General features: G+C 37.3%; 1 protein-coding gene across 5 annotated transcripts in view; it reads left to right on the top strand.

The window, feature by feature from the left end:
- Positions 1-17778, top strand: part of MET (met proto-oncogene (hepatocyte growth factor receptor)) — a 115483-nt gene that overhangs the window by 81682 nt on the left and 16023 nt on the right. For all 5 annotated transcript variants that reach the window (XM_021078532.1, XM_021078534.1, XM_021078533.1 and 2 more), the window contains 6 exon segments: positions 6311-6457; positions 8294-8450; positions 8652-8792; positions 11810-12040; positions 14712-14792; positions 17098-17279. In XM_021078532.1, coding sequence (XP_020934191.1) covers positions 6311-6457; positions 8294-8450; positions 8652-8792; positions 11810-12040; positions 14712-14792; positions 17098-17279 — 939 coding nt within the window.

The following is a 17778-nucleotide window of genomic DNA, read 5'->3' as shown; positions in this document are numbered from 1 at the left end:
TGGGAATATATTAGCCTCTAAATACAATTTAATTGGACAATAACAGATCATCTTTTCTAACCTAGCCTACTACAAAGAATAGTAAAGCCCAGAGAGGCAAGTGGTTTAACAAGTGATGAAATTGTTGCAGAACAAAGACTAGAATACAACTCTTTTATGTTGCTTCAGTCATTTTTACTTCAAATAGAAATAAAAGAGGCAAAAATAATCAAAACTTTAATTATCTATAGCCCCAATCTCTAAAAACAACAAAATATTTATCCTTCAATATGTTGTTTTGTTTAGACATGCAGAATTTTTCCCCATCAAAGATAGCCCAAATGCGAAATGAACAAAAACAAAGTAATAGGATAGTCCTTGTCTAGATGTAATATAAATTTCCGTAGATCATCTCCATCTAAGTAAGAACACATTGCCACTAAAATTTTTCTGCTTTTTCAACAAGATTTCATCTATAGCCAAACCCATGTACATTTTCACACTCATACAAGTTTACTAACTTGTTTTGTACAATAATTAAGCAAGCCCAGCATGAAATTAAATGGAAGCCTGCTTCAATGAACAGCATGTTTACCATAGCAGAGTTCTTTCATCTGCTTCTTTAATTAGTTTTAGAAAGGGAGAAAGAGCTTTTATCACTTCTTTTTTTTTTTCAATAAAACTAATCTAGTGTGACCTTTTGCTTTCAACAATTACTGTGTTTGCCATTTGAAAGATTCCATTTGGTTTTTCTTGATGAAAACAAAGGTTTATTTGCAAATATTTTTATACCCAGATACACTCTATTTTTCTGGTTCTATATTAATGATGGAAGGATTAGAGATAAACCGTTCTTTATCTACCCTTTCAAGCAGTCTTATATGAAAGAGAAAATTCCTTTTTCTATAAATACCTATTATTCAATGTCCCACAGAATTGTTGGACCAAGGAAAACATGATTTGACATCATCCTCAGCTTTTCAAGGCTATTCCTAACCTGGCTGAAAGAGTCTCTGGAAACAAACACAAGACATTTTCTTTTCTTGCCTATGTACAGAATGACTCTTCTCTAACAAGTGTATAGCACCTGTCATGTCACAAAGTGGCAATCTGGAGATAAAGGCAACAGTTTAGGGGGACTATTTTGGTGTCATGATTCAATCTTCTCCCATATTCCATTTTCCATATGTGTAAGAGGAAATCCAAGGTGTAAGAAAACCTTTGTGTGGCAGCAGTTTAACCCTTTATTAGTTTCTAAGTTGTTCACATTAAAACCTCAGCCTCTCTGAGGGCAGAAACAAAGGAACGTAGAGCAAGAGAAAAGAAAAGACCTCTTCTGGACAAGCAGGGGATTGTTTTTATCAAAAGAAAGGGTGCCATTTTATTTCATGTTGTGCTCTTCAATCACCATTCAGACCATGAATGTGAAGTATGTTTGTGTTCCATCAGTGAAAGCACTGTAGAGAGAATTGTGTTTAGAATGAGATTTGCTTCTTATTGCCAGGAAGAGTTTGTGCTCCTCAAGCAGCCATGCATACAAGGATTCTTTAGCTAAAAAGAGATTGTGATTGTTTCCAGCCCTAGTTGGGAGAATTGCCTTAGTCAGCAGTTGGCTCAAGGACTATATCATGGCCAAGAGCGTTAGCCAAATTTGGATCAAGAGAACATGATAGAGACCAGGAATCCGTCACTCCTCAGGACAAATCAGAAGCCCTATCAATGTGGGAGGTAGTTTATGACCAAGGCTTAGGCACCAGCTGTGGACAGTGGTCATCAGTAAACATCTCCTTGGGAGTCAACAGTAGGGCACAGTGTTCACGTCAACAACAGCTTATATTTGCATGGAATTTTAGCTAACACGGTGCTTTGACATATGTTGTTTCATCTGAGACTTATGTGGACCTGTGAGCTTGGGAGGTGAGTGATGATTATCCCCATTTATAGATTAGTAAACAGGTTTAGAAAGGTAATTTGTCTTGGGTCAGCAGGGGAGCAAACAGCATAACTAGGGCTCACACTCTCAAGTTTCTTGATTCCAAATTTGGTCTTCTTTCCACTAAATTAGAAAGCTTTTTATATTAACTTTCATTTAATGTATACCAAAATACCTTTCATAATAGAGTAATAGTCTATCATATGGTGTAATATCTATAACTGTTCTCTAAGTAAAATAAGTGGAAAGAGTTTAGAATTAGCTCTAAACTCTTTAAAAATATCTAAAAGTCAATCCTGTTAAAAGAAACCCTATCTTTTCCCCTAATTACCTTATATGACTTTTTGTTGAGTATATTTTATGGAAATAGAGAAGCACTGTATTTAATGCTGGAACAAGGACTGCCTGACACTGCCCTAGGGGTTCATCTTATTCTGGCACATATTGATATACATGGTAACAGAGATGCTTTAGAAGTCTAGTTTGGAGACTAGTTTAGATCACTAAAACAGGAACAAGGGAGCAAAAAGATCAGCTAAGGCAGGGAATAGGGACTCAGGCTATGACACTGGGGGCACAAGAGCTGGGATCTCATTTAGAGGCCTCCCAGTGTCTAGGCATCAGAAATATCTAAAAGGGAGAGTAGTTCTGAGCCACCTCAGTCTACCTGCTGTCCAGAGACCACCAGAGTTTGTCTTCCTCCCCCCTTCTGAGTAATGTACCTGCAATTATAGGTCTATATCCTTCCACATCCACTCTGAGGCCAGCTCTGTCTCTAAACAGGGTAGAAACAAAGGGCTCCTTTCTTAGAGGCCATTTGGCCCAGTGTAAAGACCTATTCTTATTGATGGTGCTCATAAACTAATACAGTGGACCCTTGAACAACACGAGTTTGAACTGCACAGGTCCACTTACGTAAAGATATTTTTTTAGTGAATACAAACTACAGTACTACATGGTCTACAGTTGGTTAAATCCATGGCTGCAAAACCTTAGATACAGAGGTCTGTCTGTGAAGTTTTACATGGATTTTCAACTGCACAGGGGTCAGCACCCTTAACCCCCATGTTATTCAGGGGTCAACTGTATTTACCTGTGCTGCACACTTAAAATGCATTCTGTAGAGGAGAACCCATATTCTAGGGCACATAGAGCCTGTGGTTTCCCAGTGTCCCAAGAAGCCAGTGAGGAAACCAGTTTAGTTTTGATTCACCCAGCCTTTCTCAAATGACTTGGGAACTTTTTCCCTCCAATGGCTGTGTATGTTCTGTGGACTTAGTTTTGAAGCTTTCTGTGATGCTTCTTTGGCATAGTTCCAGGGTGGGGTGGCATAATCCTCTGGATAAAGTATAAATGCCCCACCACCACCACCACCGCCACCTCAATGATTTTCTGGTGCCAGCCTTGCTGGATCTTTGCCTGGCTGAGTTCCCATCACACCTCACTGCTTAACCAATTTTCCCAGACCCAACACTGTGGCCACCTGGAGGTATGAAAACTTCTAATACCCCTCCTGTAACAATGCTATTTTCAAATCTTAACTCACTTCCACTCCTAGCTGCTCTGTTCTGTAACCAGCTCAGAGACAGGTTCTCGGGCCTGTGTCCTAGGTAGAAACATGTGGTACCTGGCCAGAGTTGCAGAGGAAAAGGACAAGGGACATTAGGGATAATAGTTTTTTACTTTAGAAATGTATTTGTTTTAACATTATAGCGAGAGGGAGAAACTCTTATTCATCTTTATATTTTCAGTAACTAGGATTGTGTCTAACACGCAGTAGTAGATGGTAAATAGATTTTGTATCAGGTAGAACTGATTTGCTTCATGACCATATCCCTTCTTAAATCTTAGTTCTCAACTGTAAAGCAGAAATGACAATAATACCTACCTCAGGGAAGTGTTTTTACAGGAGAAAATTAGATAATTATAACTCTAAATTGCTCAATTTGTATAGAGGATTAAAGACCAGAAAGCTCCTTCTACTTTGCTTTTTTAAAAATCTGTATATTACCATTTTAATGACTGAAAAATTAATCCAATTTTGCAAATATGTTCTACTGTTTATTAATAGTTAATATTAAATCATAGAAGTGAGTAATAAAATTTTGATACATACATCTTTTATCATAGCTCCATAAATCTATGTTTATTTTAAATGACAAAAAGTAGCCTATAATTTTTTTTTCCTGACTTGGGCCCTTCTGTTATATAGTATTGGGCTTCCTGTATCACTTTTGTGATATCTTGGATTGTAGACTTTTAAAATAATCACTAAACATACAAAGCTGATAGTAATTGCTTATGTAAGTCACTAATTATCATGCATTTCTTAGTAGGCACAAATGAAAAGGGTTTCATTGTTTAGCTGTGTGATTTGTTTTTGTTTTAGAGAAGCTTTTATGCAACGTCCTAGGCAACCCTGAGCATGAAAGGAGGAGTATTGGAGATGTAAATGCAGTATGTTCAGCCCTTCCCCCAGCTTTCTAAGCAAGCAAGACACATTTTAGTCATTCCCTCATAAATCAAGCCCTCCAGCTCTTTAATCTCTTTCCTTTATCATTCCCTGAATTCCCTCCAACATGTAAGCCAGGGCCTTATCCCTCCTCGGACCTAACCAACAAGTTGTCATTTGAAGCCCCAGAGTGACCTATTAGATTTATGTGCATCTACATTGACTTGCCCTATGTGGCTGACCTGGTTCAATGGAGTACACATACTGCCTCCAGAAATATCATAAGGATCGTGTTTGTCTATATCCATTTTTCTTAAACTCCAAATTCATGTTAGAAATAGCTATTTTCTTCCAACTTCTTTTCCCAGAATAGTATCTGACCTACCAATTTACTGAGATCCATATGAGACACTGTATGTAAAGCAATTTGCCAAGTATTAAAGATCAGGTAAAGCTGAGTGGGAAACAAAGTAGCTGTACTGCACTTGCTACTGGCTACACTTTGTCTCTAAGAAAAATATTAATATGCTTTGATATCTCTCTCCTCAAAGAAATGGCTTTTTTAAATAATCATACTACTTAAATCTTTATATGAGAAATTATGCCTCTATTTTCACTTCTTTCCCAAGGTTAATTATTGGTTTGTTCAACAAAATATTGATATTTTTAAATGCCTAATGGTAACTTCAGTTAACTGAATATATCAAATTGAATAATGTTTTGAAAGCTCACACATAACTATATAATTGTTCAAAATAATGTAATCATACTCTCAAATCAAAATGAGGGTCACACGGCATCTTATAGGAATTTCTTCAAAAATTGATTCATTTATGTATAGGATTCAGCTGTGCAGGAGGGATGAAAAACTGCCCAATTCAAACACAAAAAGACCTAGATCCTTTACACTATAATCTCTGGAGATGCCACCCAGGCATTGGTATTTTATAAAGCCCTCAGTATGATTCTAAAAGTGAAGTCAGTGGGATGGACAGAAAGATTGGGGTTAGTAGATGCAGACTATTACCTTTATTATTATTGTTATTTGTCTTTTCTAGGGCAGCACCCACAGCATATGGAGGTTCCCAGGCTAGGGGTACAATCAGAGCCACCAGCCTATGCCAGAGCCACAGCAATGTGAGATCCGAGCCATGTCTGCGACCTACACCACAGCTCAGGGCAACGCCGGATCCGTAACCCACTGAGCAAGGCCAGGGATCAAACCCGCAAGCTCATGGTTCCTAGTCAGGTTTGTTAACCACTGCGCCGTGACAGGAACTCCTTTTTTTTTTTTTTTTTTTTTTTGGCAAACTACTACCTTTAGAATGGATAAGCAACGAGGTCCTACAGTACAACACCATATACCAATCCAATCTCTTGGGATAGAACATGATGAAAGATAGTACGATAAAAAGAATGTGTGTGTGTGTGTATATATACATGTATATAAATAACTGGGTCACTATCTTTTACAGCAGAAATTGACACAACACTGTAAATTAACTATAATAAAAATAAAATAAAATTTTTAAAAAATACAATAAAAAAGTGAAGCTAAAGCTGAGCATCCCTACACTAGGCAGCTCGACAACTGATCTCTGAATGGTTTCCCTTTTGCCAACCATCAGTACCCCCTGAAATATTAATAAGGTAATTATGAATAAGACATTATTTGATATAAGGGTGTGAAACACGAATCCCTTTTCTTTTCTCCAAAATCCAATTTGATGGAAAAGCTATTTGCTATGATTCCTTACTAATTAGTACACTGAAAAGGTCATATTCTCTTTTAACCATCCAAATTCCCATGAAAATGAGTGTCAGAAAATCATGTGCCTTGGCAAATGACATGGCCTATGTTTGTAGTGTATTTATATTCCTTCACAATTGTTTGCATGCCTGCAAAACTGTCAAGTGTTATTAACAAGCTCTTTTTTCCCCCCCAGGGAAATGATATTGACCCTGAAGCAGTTAAAGGTGAAGTGTTAAAAGTTGGAAATAAGAGTTGTGAGAATATACATTCACATTCTGAAGCCGTTTTATGTACAGTCCCCAATGACCTGCTGAAATTGAACAGCGAGCTAAATATAGAGGTGGGATTCCTGCTTTCCTCTCATGATGTAAATAAAGATGCCAGTGTAATTATGTCACTTGCAGGCTTAAAATAAATCATTAAAGCTCATTTGTCTGTTGACTTTGGCTCATCAGCTCAGCCTTGATTCTTAGCTGTTATTTTAGAAATAGTTTTTTGTTGCACTGTCTCCTTCCTGAGCTTCAAAGAGTAGATCTCAAAAGCCTTTGCTGGCCACACTCTTCTCCACCATACCACACTCCTGCGGAAGTTTGCTGTAATTCTCAGGAGGGATAAGGACACATTTAATAATGCTCTTCCCCCACCCCAGGAGGCCAGAGCCAACACACTCCTGTCCTCCACAGTAATCTCAAATGCATTGACCCATAAGTAAAAGACTATGTGTGCACTGGATGAGGTAAAATAAGAATTAAACTATTTTACAGTAATTTCTTACATATGAACAGCTAAATCAGATAACTAGGAACCAGAGTGAATGATTATTTTTTCGTTTTTTTCTTAAGAGCTTTATTGAGATTAATTCATACACCATGCAATTTATACCTTTAAGGTACAATTCAATGGTTTTAGCTGTGTCACATTATTATTTTTAATTATGATAAAGTATGTGTAATATAAAATTTGCCATTTTAACCATTTTTTAGTGTACAATTCAGTGGCATTAATTACATTCACAATATCATGCAACCATTACCACTATATAATTCCAAAACTTTTTTAACACCCCAAACAGAAACTTTGGAATCATTAAATACTACCATCACATTCCTCTTTTCCAGACCCTGGTACTACGTCCTATCTTTATGAATTTTCCTATTATACTAGACAGTTCATATGAGTGAAATCATAAAATATTTATCCTTTTGGGTCTGGCTTACTCTACTTGGCATGTTTTCAAGGTTCATCCATGTTGTAGCATGTGTCAGAACTTCATTCCTCTTTTAAGGCTGAATAATAGTCCATGTATAGATATGCCACATTTTGTTTATCCAAGAATGCCTTTTTTTTTTTTAAGGCTGCACCTGTGGCACATGGAAGTTCTCAAGCTAGGGGTCAAATTGGAGCTACAATTGCTGGCCTACACCACAGCCACAGCAATGCCAGATCCTTAACCCACTGCAAGAGGCCAGGGATCGAACCCACATCCTCAAGGATACTAGTCAGGTTCATTTCCACTGAGCCATAATGATAACTCCAAGAATGCCTAATTTTAAAGGGTTCCAAAAAGTTATGAAAGTATGAAGAAATTTAAAAATGTAAGGCTGAATCATAGAATCAGAGTTTGGAACTCAAAAGGACCATAAATCTTAAAAATCATACCATGTTAGAGCTGAAAGAGACATCAAATATTTTTTTCTATGTATAAAAACTGAATTAAAAATATTCTGAGTCTTTATTATCCTATCATAATAAAATGATTATTTACTTCTTATGGGGAGTCCCCTCTGCCCTCTACCATACCCTCTATGGCAGAATTAATGTCGTATTGTCCCTATTTCTTACTATATGTTTATACGTTTACAATACATAATGCATTGTACTATCACCATTTATCTTTGTGTTTGTTTCCCTTTCATACTTCAGTTCCTCAAGATCAGAGACTGATTCTTATCTTTTTATCCCTAATACCTAGTTGCAGTTATAAATAGCTAAGCATCAGTAGTTCTTCAGTTATCAGTAGCCCCTAATTATTTGAACACTGAAGCAGAATTGAGGGATATCCTATTACTCTGAAGGCAATTATCCCATTTCTAGAACCAGAGAGACTGTGATTCACCTGTGAGGTATATTTTGTATCTATCATGGCTAAATTATGATCTTTATTTGTCATTTTTAGTGGAAGCAAGCAATTTCTTCAACTGTCCTTGGAAAAGTAATAGTTCAACCAGATCAGAATTTCACAGGATTGATTGTTGGTGTTGTCTCAATATCAATAATACTCTTATTACTGCTCGGGCTTTTCCTGTGGCTGAAAAAGAGAAAGCAAATTAAAGGTGCATTTTTTTCTTATTATTGTTTGTTTTAAGGAGTTGCCTTAAGAATACAGTCAGTACAGTTTAAAATTGTCATAGATTCCTGTGTGCAGTCTTATATGTAATCCATAAAACCCATAAGTTCTGGTCACTGGGTCAAAGTCTACGGGGACCCATGACAGCCAAGTCTTTAACAAGTTCTTTCTCTCTCTCGGTTTTAAGATCTAGGCAGTGAACTAGTTCGCTATGATGCAAGAGTACACACTCCTCATTTGGATAGGCTTGTAAGTGCCCGAAGTGTAAGCCCAACTACAGAAATGGTTTCAAGTGAACCTGTAGACTACCGAGCTACTTTTCCAGAAGGTACATTTCAGTTTACTGTTCTGAAAAATACTTATACATACACCAAAGTAGATTGTAGCATTGTTGTTTATTTTTGGTTTTGCCTTTATATTTTTATAAAATTATAAAAGAAGTGTTCACCTCTTCTTTGGCCAAAGAAGTATTTAATTTGATAGAGTTACATTGCTCTTATTCTAAAATGAACTCATTTATATATTATATGAGATTTTTAGAGTCTTTAAGCTCTGTTCTCACAAAAAGGTTCACTTTAAAATTATTTGTGCAAAGGTAACGTGTTTTTCATATGAATGCGATGCTAAGCAGCTGTGAAGCTCATTTTAACAACATAGGAAGAGTTGAGATATGAAACTTGTATTTATTGAAATAGAAGTTGGTACTGCCACATTTTTTACCTGTTGATCCTCAAACATTTAAATTATATCTTTAGCACTCCTTTGAAGGCTTCTCAATGAACTCTTAGTACTCAGCCTTTTGCCCGCATCCCAGAGTTGAATATATTTTGAATCTCATCCAATAAAAACCTTCAGTTATGCTATTTAAAATGGAAGGTTTAGCATCATCTGTTTGGCGAAACACTAGGCCTAATAATGGTCAGGTTATCCAGAGCATTTCACATTGTTTTATTTAAAATCTCCTGGTAAAAGCAAAATGTCTGTATTGTATCTGCTCCATTATCTTTAGAAGTTACAGGACGTGAGTCAAGTACAACCATTTCCCTGGTTGAATATTTACCATTGGACAAATAAAATGAGTCACAAATGGTTGAGGATACTGGAAAACTTAGAAGTTGCTCATCAAAACAAGTACAAGAGCAATGAGGCACTTAACATTTTAACTTTTTCAACACTTATTGCCGCTTACATTTCCAAGTTTATGTTAGTTCTATAGAGGGTTCTATAGATGCTGTTAATAGTATTGTCTTTTCCCACATGACTCCACTCACCTTTCAGAATTCAAGCCCTTAACAACATGGACGAATCATCCAGTTTACAGTTTTGAAATTTAGACCTACTTATTATTTTATATTCACATTTAACGGCTCTAATCTGAGATCTTTAAAGTTCAGAAGTAATTTTTTAAAAGAAGCATACTAAATCTTCCTTCAGCCTCATTACCTGCCAGACCTCTGTCATCATTGCTGCTAAGAAACTTGACTTTCATCTCCTTTCCTACATTGAACCTACATCTTGAAGACATGGAAAAATAAAATAGGCAAAGGAAAGGCATCCAAAGAGAATAATAAAGAAATGCACAGCCAGCACCTAATAAAGAGGCACCTATAGAGCTTCTCTCTATATGTGATGGGGACAGCTTCCTTGTCAGTCTTTCATGCAGACCTAGACTTCTGTGTGTTACACCAGAATCATACATTGATGGTTTAAATTGGTTTGTGCTCATACTTGAACTTAGCCCAGAGGTCAGTAGAATTTCCATGCTAGAGGACTTTTTCCTGTGCCTCATCAAGGCTATCCCTCAATCTCTATCTATACCTCTGAGAATTTAGAACCCTCATCTCTAGGTGCAAAGGTTTGAGAAATGAAGGTAAAGAAACTGAGTTTAGGGAGGCTCATCTGCATTTCCATCCCCTGGGGAAGTTTCCAAAAACCTGGCTCTGGTATTAAAGGAATTGATGCCCAGCTAGGCTTCTTCCTTCCCTTACCCATTCAACATCTCAAGCACTCCCCTGATGGTCTCCATCCTTTCCTTAAGGTTTCATCTGTCTAATTTCCAGCTAGTAATTACTATAACTACAGGTGGTCCCAGAGCTGTTCTGGGAGGACTGTTGAGATTTACTGCTGTAAAATTGATATTTTAACCAAACCATCCAATCTGGAAAATACTAAAAATGCTTAAGTGGGGTTAGGAATAGGCAGGGTACCATCAACTTTCTTTTTATGCCCCTTTCTTAAATTCTGATTTTCCTGCTCATTTACAAACAAACAATATTTTCTTTTGGTTATGGGCCCCCTGCCCAAATAAGCTTCTCCCCTCTCCTGGCATTATATACTAATACATCTCAATTCCCATCCCAGTTTATCTTCAAGTCAGTTCCTGCAGACATAATGTCCTTTCTTTGACATGTACGGATTCCTAGGGAAAAGGGAGAAGCAACTGGTGGTTTCTCTGCCCTATTTGGCATTAAGAAATTTATTCTCAGCCCCACAATTCCTTACCCCTGAAATGGAAAAATTCACCCAGCAAAAGGGAACCTTGTCTGAGGCTCTTAGAGAGGTTTGGTTATAAAGATAAACTAGTAAGGAATGCTAATCTGGTCCCTCTCCAAGTGCCCTCAACTAAGCAATGAGAAGAGAGCACACTAACCCAATTCTAACCTGCTTTATCTAGGTAGCAGTAACACTAGATATACTGCTGTCACGACATGATGGAGAATTTACCCCTAATGGGAAAAAGTTTGACTCCTGAAAACTTAGCCATTATATATTTCTAGTCATTTGTGTGTATGTATATTTATATACAGTATATAATATTTCACTATACATATTTTTCTTTGGCCAGGAATCCACATAGGTTTTGAGCAATACTAATTAATTCCATTAATAAACACTTATCTCTCAAAAGGCTTCTTTTTCATTTTCTTATATTTGTGTTGAATTTTTGTCACACAAGCTAGTAGCTTGACTACTTTTGCTGCCTTCCACTGTAAAGAACATAGTATATTAAAAAACAACCCCCAAGCTTAGCTTTTAGCTATATATTAAAAGAGACATGTCTAAGGAAATGAAGAGGGAAAAAATCTTTTAAAGTTACTACTTAATATACTTAAAGGAAAATCGATAAGTATTTTTTTAAATATACACATGTATCTTTTCCCAGTTTATCATTTTATTAAACCAATTCATTTGCAAAGGTCTTCCTAGCCTTATTCATTGATAAAAACACTATTTCTTTAAACTTGAATTTAAAATTTGGTTTTGCTCTTAATTTACTGCCACTGTTAAAGTCTCTCCTAAGTGAGATTTCACTATTGTTTCTAATAATTTTGCTTTATCTTGCAGACCAGTTCCCTAACTCATCTCAGAATGGATCATGCAGACAAGTGCAGTATCCTCTGACAGACCTATCCCCCATCCTAACTAGTGGAGACTCTGATATATCTAGTCCATTACTGCAAAATACCGTCCACATTGACCTCAGTGCTCTAAATCCAGAGCTGGTCCAGGCAGTTCAGCATGTAGTGATTGGGCCAAGCAGCCTGATTGTGCATTTCAATGAAGTCATAGGAAGAGGTAAGTATTTCCACTCAGCTTTTTGTTAAATACGATTTTCCAGTAAGCATTTTATCTTCTGCCTTTGCAGATTAGGAATTAGACAATGGCAAAAGCAACTGACAGAGCAGTGATAACAAGAGCACTTGATTTCTGTCTGCAGAAATACAGCCCTGCAAATCACATCCATGGGGATTTGCCTCTGTGCATGGAGACAACTTGATAATCTCCCAAATGTATTTGAAATGAATCACATTCCTTCCTCACCTTTTTCATAATTACAACTATAGTTTCTTGAAAGGTGCCTTTTACTTCTTTCTAAAAACCATTCTGTTAAGTTCCAATATTTTTACTTATATCTCCTTCCAATCTTTCTTTACCCTGAGAATAGTGACTAATTCTAAGAAACCCTGGTTTATAGAAGTTTGTACACTGCTGAACGCCATCAGAAGACAGGGAATTTATAGCCTTCCCTTGATCTGAAGCAACATACATCATCTCTACAATGCGCTCCAATTTCTTTATACAAAGAAGAATGACTATTTGTAATAAGGCAGCCAGAGCAGCATAGCATATACAGTATTTGCGGAAATATTGAGCAGGAAGAGAAACCAACCAGAAGCCAGCAAATGAACTCCACTCTTCCCTTTTTTTCTAAAAAGCTTTTGCCTTTAATACTGAGTGGCCTCTGATCCCCTGTATTTAATAATGTACTGCAAGAGGTAGCACAGATATCAGCCAGCATGATGCAGAGAAGCTGATGGGACAATACGCTGGTGTGTTCATGAGGCCTTTCCATTTTCCTGTGACAGCATCCACACATTCTTCTATCACATATTCTAGATTTTAATCCTTAGCATGCCCCCTTCCCAAATAGCAGCCTCACTGTTAACAAATGTGTTTTACATCAGAGTAATATAGAGTCCTTTTACCAGCCTATAAATGCCAGTAATTGCACCAGTTTTAGAATGTGTGGCTTCAGTAATTATAGAGGAATTAATTCTAATTCTACATATTATAAAATTTGAATTTTATATTTTTATCATAAAAGGTGCTAAAAGTAGCAGTTATCTCTCTTACGAGTGATAATAATGATTTTATAAATATTCATATTATTTATTTATATACCTTTCCCTGGTAGAATGTGAGCCTTCAATAGCATAGGTTTTATTTATTCATTTTTGCTGCACAAGAGTAGACTAATGCCCGACACTCTCATGCTAGGCACCCAGGGAGTCTTGGCCAGCTGGACGAATTAATTAATGACTTATACAGCTATCAGACATTTGGCACCTCTGGGGAAAATTACTGCTACTGGATGAAAGGCTACCATTGGGAAAGTGATGTGGCTAAAACCAGAGAGAACTAGATGAAATGACTCAGAGTGAATTTGCTTCATTTGGGCAATTGCCTTTCAGTTTCTGCCAACCTGGATTATGTATTAACCAGTGACTAATGGGGGAAATTCTTATTCTATAATGCTAACCTTATTTCTAATGGTGACATTTTTATTTCAGTTTATTAAAGCTTATTTTTTTGCATTTCTTCATGTGGGTAAAACTTTATATTTAAAAGATGTTATTTCATCCTTAAAAATAGTGGGGTTTTTGGGGGGTTTTGTGGGGGTTTTTTGGGGGGGTGTTTAGGGGGTTTTGTTGTTGTTTTTGCTTTTTAGAGCTGCACCCATGGCATATATAAGTTCCCAGGCTAGGGGTCAAATAGGAGCTGTAGCCACTGGCCTACACCACAGCCACAGCAACACCAGATCCAAACCACATCTGCGACCTGCACCACAGCTCACAGCAACACTGGATCCTTAACCCACTGAGCAAAGCCAGGGATGGAACACGCATCCTCGTGAGTACTAGTCAGATTCATTTCCACTGAGCCCTGACGGGAACTCCCTCTTTTTTTTTTTTAATGGCTCCACTCACAGCATATGGAAGTTCAGGGATTGAATTTGAGCTGCAGCAATTGAGCCTGGAGATTGAACCTTCTCCCCTGAAGTAACCCAAGCCACTGTGGTTGAATTCTTAACCCACTGCGCCACAGCAGGAACTTCAAAAATAATGTTTGTTGGAGTTCCCGTCGTGGCGCAGTGGTTAACGAATCCGACTAGGAACCATGAGGTTACGGGTTCGGTCCCTGCCCTCGCTCAGTGGGTTAACGATCCGGCGTTGCCGTGAGCTGTGGTGTAGGTTGCAGACGCGGCTCGGATCCTGCGTTGCTGTGGCTCTGGCGTAGGCCGGTGGCTACAGCTCCGATTGGACCCCTAGCCTGGGAACCTCCATATGCCGCGGGAGCGGCCCAAGAAATAGCAACAACAACAACAAAAGACAAAAAAAATAATAATAATAATAATGTTTGTTTTACAAGGCAAATGTTACTCCTATTTTCAGTGGTTCCACTGTGGTAGAACATTTTAGTATGTTAATCTTTTTTGGCAGTTAAACCACCTGGATATTTTACCACATATTAAATAATCATATTGCTTATATCTTTGGGTGAAGTATATTACATCTGCATATTTCACAAACACCCAGAACTGTGGTATTGTTAGTCAAAAACATAAGAAACAATGCACTTTTTGCCATGTAGAAAAATAAAGGAAATGAAGATTGTGAAGAGCTTATTAAATAATACTGCACAATTAAAGCATTGTAGCACTAACCAAGTTCTCTCTTTCATGTAGGACATTTTGGGTGTGTATACCATGGGACTTTATTGGATAATGATGATAAGAAAATTCACTGTGCTGTGAAATCCTTGAATAGTAAGTTACATTTTATCTAACAGTGGAAAACAATTTTTTGGTTTACAAACTAATAAATACTTTGTGATAAAATGTAGATTTACACTTTCTCTTATGGAGAAATCAGCAGCTGCTGGAATTATGGATCGAATCCTGAAAATCTGTTTGATCTAAATTCTTATTGAAATATTTCCTCAAAAATTTCTCTCAGAACCCTCATAAGTAAGAGTGAAGGATAAATGAGGTTTTTGGATGAGCCATATCATTGAAAAATATGTTTGCCATATAATATTTGCTTTGCAAGTGACATTTATGGAAACTATTGGAAACATTTTGGCACATACAGTAGTAATGACTCATTTTACCCAGAGGCATTACTATAATTATTTCTTAACCACAATTTCCATTTAAAAAGGTAAAAAATGAAATAAGACAACAGGAGAAAAATGTCAGCAGAAAATTGAAAGACTGCAAATGTGGTAATACCACATTTATCCACATTTTTGGTGAATGAAGTATTCCACATAAATGAACTCCCTTAACAGGTGATACTAACCCCCCTTTAATGCTAGAATATATGTTTTTAATATTATCTGTTATTGAAAAAAATCTCTTTTAAATGTAATGCATACTCTTTTTAAGAATCAGGGAGGAGTTCATGCTCATCAGTAATGAACCCGACTAGTATCCATGTGGACGTGGGTTCAATCCATGGCCTCTCTCAGTGGGTTAAGGATCTGGTGTTGCCATGATCTGTGGTATGGGTCGCATATGCAGATCTGGCATTGTTGTGACTGTGGTGTAGGCTGGCAGCTATAGCTCTGATTCGACCCCTGGCCTGGGAACTTCCATATGCAGCCCTAAAAAGACAAAAAAAAAAAAAAAAAAAAAAAAGAAAGAAAAAGAAGAAGAAGAAGCAGGGGATGGTAGAGTTACTCAATTTTCCTGGGTCTCTCCCATGTATACATGTTATTAAACTTTGTTTGATTTTCTCCTGTTTCAAAAAAGAGAAAAGAAATAGGGAATGCTTCCAAACATAAACTAAGACTTTATTAATGACTCAGAACCATAATTACAGCATAACTTACTATCTTGTATAACCCATTGTACTCCTCATGTTAAAGCTTTTCTGGCTCCACTTTTGCTGACAGGTTTCACATGTCAAGTCAGTGTGCTTGCCTTTTACCCCATTTCTAAATTTCCACTAATAGTTTGCAGCAGCCTGAAACATGTTAACCAGCTATATTACAAATTTATTTTGGAATTAATAGGCTTTCAATGCACAAGTGAAAGGTTTTCCTGTAAGATTCATTATTGCCAGAAACATTTCAGCCTTTTTTTAACATAAATCTCCAGGTTGTGCAGTGTTATGTATGGTTGATTTTGTTGGAAGTCTAACCACAAGGTAATTAAAGGGACAGTTTATATGAAGCCTAACTACAAACTGTGATGGATTAAGTATAATTGTCAATAAATTTACCTCACTAAAGAACACTGCTGCCAGTTGTACTCAGAACCATCCTAACGCCAAGAAATCTTTCTCTGTCCCTGGTGTGTGTTGATTACTTTTTGGTCCAGATGGATTCCAGGTCTTGGAATTCATTGCATTTGTAAAAGAATATCATCACTGACACTGATACTAATCAGATTAATAAATTAAAGATTGTTAACTCTCCATTAATGCTGACTAGTGTCAAGCCCTTGGGATGTCTATCTGGAAATGATTAGAAACAATTACACCAAAATAGTCTACTTAGATATCATAGACAACATTTAGTCTTCAAATCCTCCCCGTCCAGGGATTGGAAAACTATGGCCTGCTGCCTGTTTTCGTAAATAAATGTTTTTTGAGACTCAGCCATTTATTGTCTCTGACTGCTTTGCTTTTGCACTGCAATGGCAAGACTCGAGTATTTCCAACAGAGACTAAATGGCTTACAAAGCCAAAAATATTTACTATCTGACCCTTTACAGAAACATTTGCCAACCCCAGCCCTAGTCAATCACTATAGAAATGGACTGGCCTGCTTCCCTCTCCTTTTTTCTATATGAGACAAAGTGTGGTTCTGTACGGCACAAACTGTTTGCTAGACTCTTGTCTTACAAAAAAGGGTGCAGATTGTGAGTTAAAGGTGCAGCACAGGTGACGTCATTCATTCAGATGTATTGTAAAAAAAAAAGCACTCTGAGGATGAGCTATCAGGGCAAGATGTAGCCCAAGATGCAGCCCACTGGTTTTACATTCCATTGCTCTCCCTATTTGAACTTGACAAAGTAAGCATTGTCTCATAATGAAGTTAATGTCTCTACTGCTGGGCTTTCTTAGGAATCACTGACATAGGAGAAGTTTCCCAATTTCTGACTGAGGGAATCATCATGAAAGATTTTAGTCATCCCAATGTTCTCTCGCTCTTGGGAATCTGCCTTCGAAGTGAGGGGTCTCCACTGGTGGTCCTACCATACATGAAACATGGGGATCTTCGAAATTTCATTAGAAATGAGACTCATGTAAGTATATTATCAACCTTACTAACTGATGAACTAGCTATAAGCTAGCTAGCCTTCCAAAATGTGCCCATTTTGAATATTTTTAAAAGCTTTTAGCAAAGGAAGCAAATATAAAATGAGGGTACCATTCAGATGTTTCGAGGCAAATTTAGTTCACTTGTACCTCAAAATCCTCTATCCTGGTAGGAAAACAGTGATACCTAGAAGGGTTCCCTGGGGGCAGTGATTCTTACCCACCCTGTAAGCAGCCTTGCTCTACCAACGCCCAGAAAGGTACATTTAGTCATCTTTGAGTCCCTACTATGTGACAGGAAAAGCACAGCACAGGAGACAAGACCCAGAATGGGCCTGAGCCCACACAGAGTTTTAACTTTAGAGGGAAGGACATTGAAAATTAATTATATAGTTCTATAATAATTAATTATAAATGAGGAGTTCCCCTTGTGGCGCAGCGGAAATGAATCCAACTAGGAACCATGAGGTTGTAGGTTCGATCCCT

Source organism: Sus scrofa, chromosome 18, assembly GCF_000003025.6.
Source record: "Sus scrofa isolate TJ Tabasco breed Duroc chromosome 18, Sscrofa11.1, whole genome shotgun sequence".
Taxonomy (NCBI): Eukaryota; Metazoa; Chordata; class Mammalia; order Artiodactyla; family Suidae; genus Sus; species Sus scrofa.
This window is presented reverse-complemented; position numbering and strand designations above follow the sequence as displayed.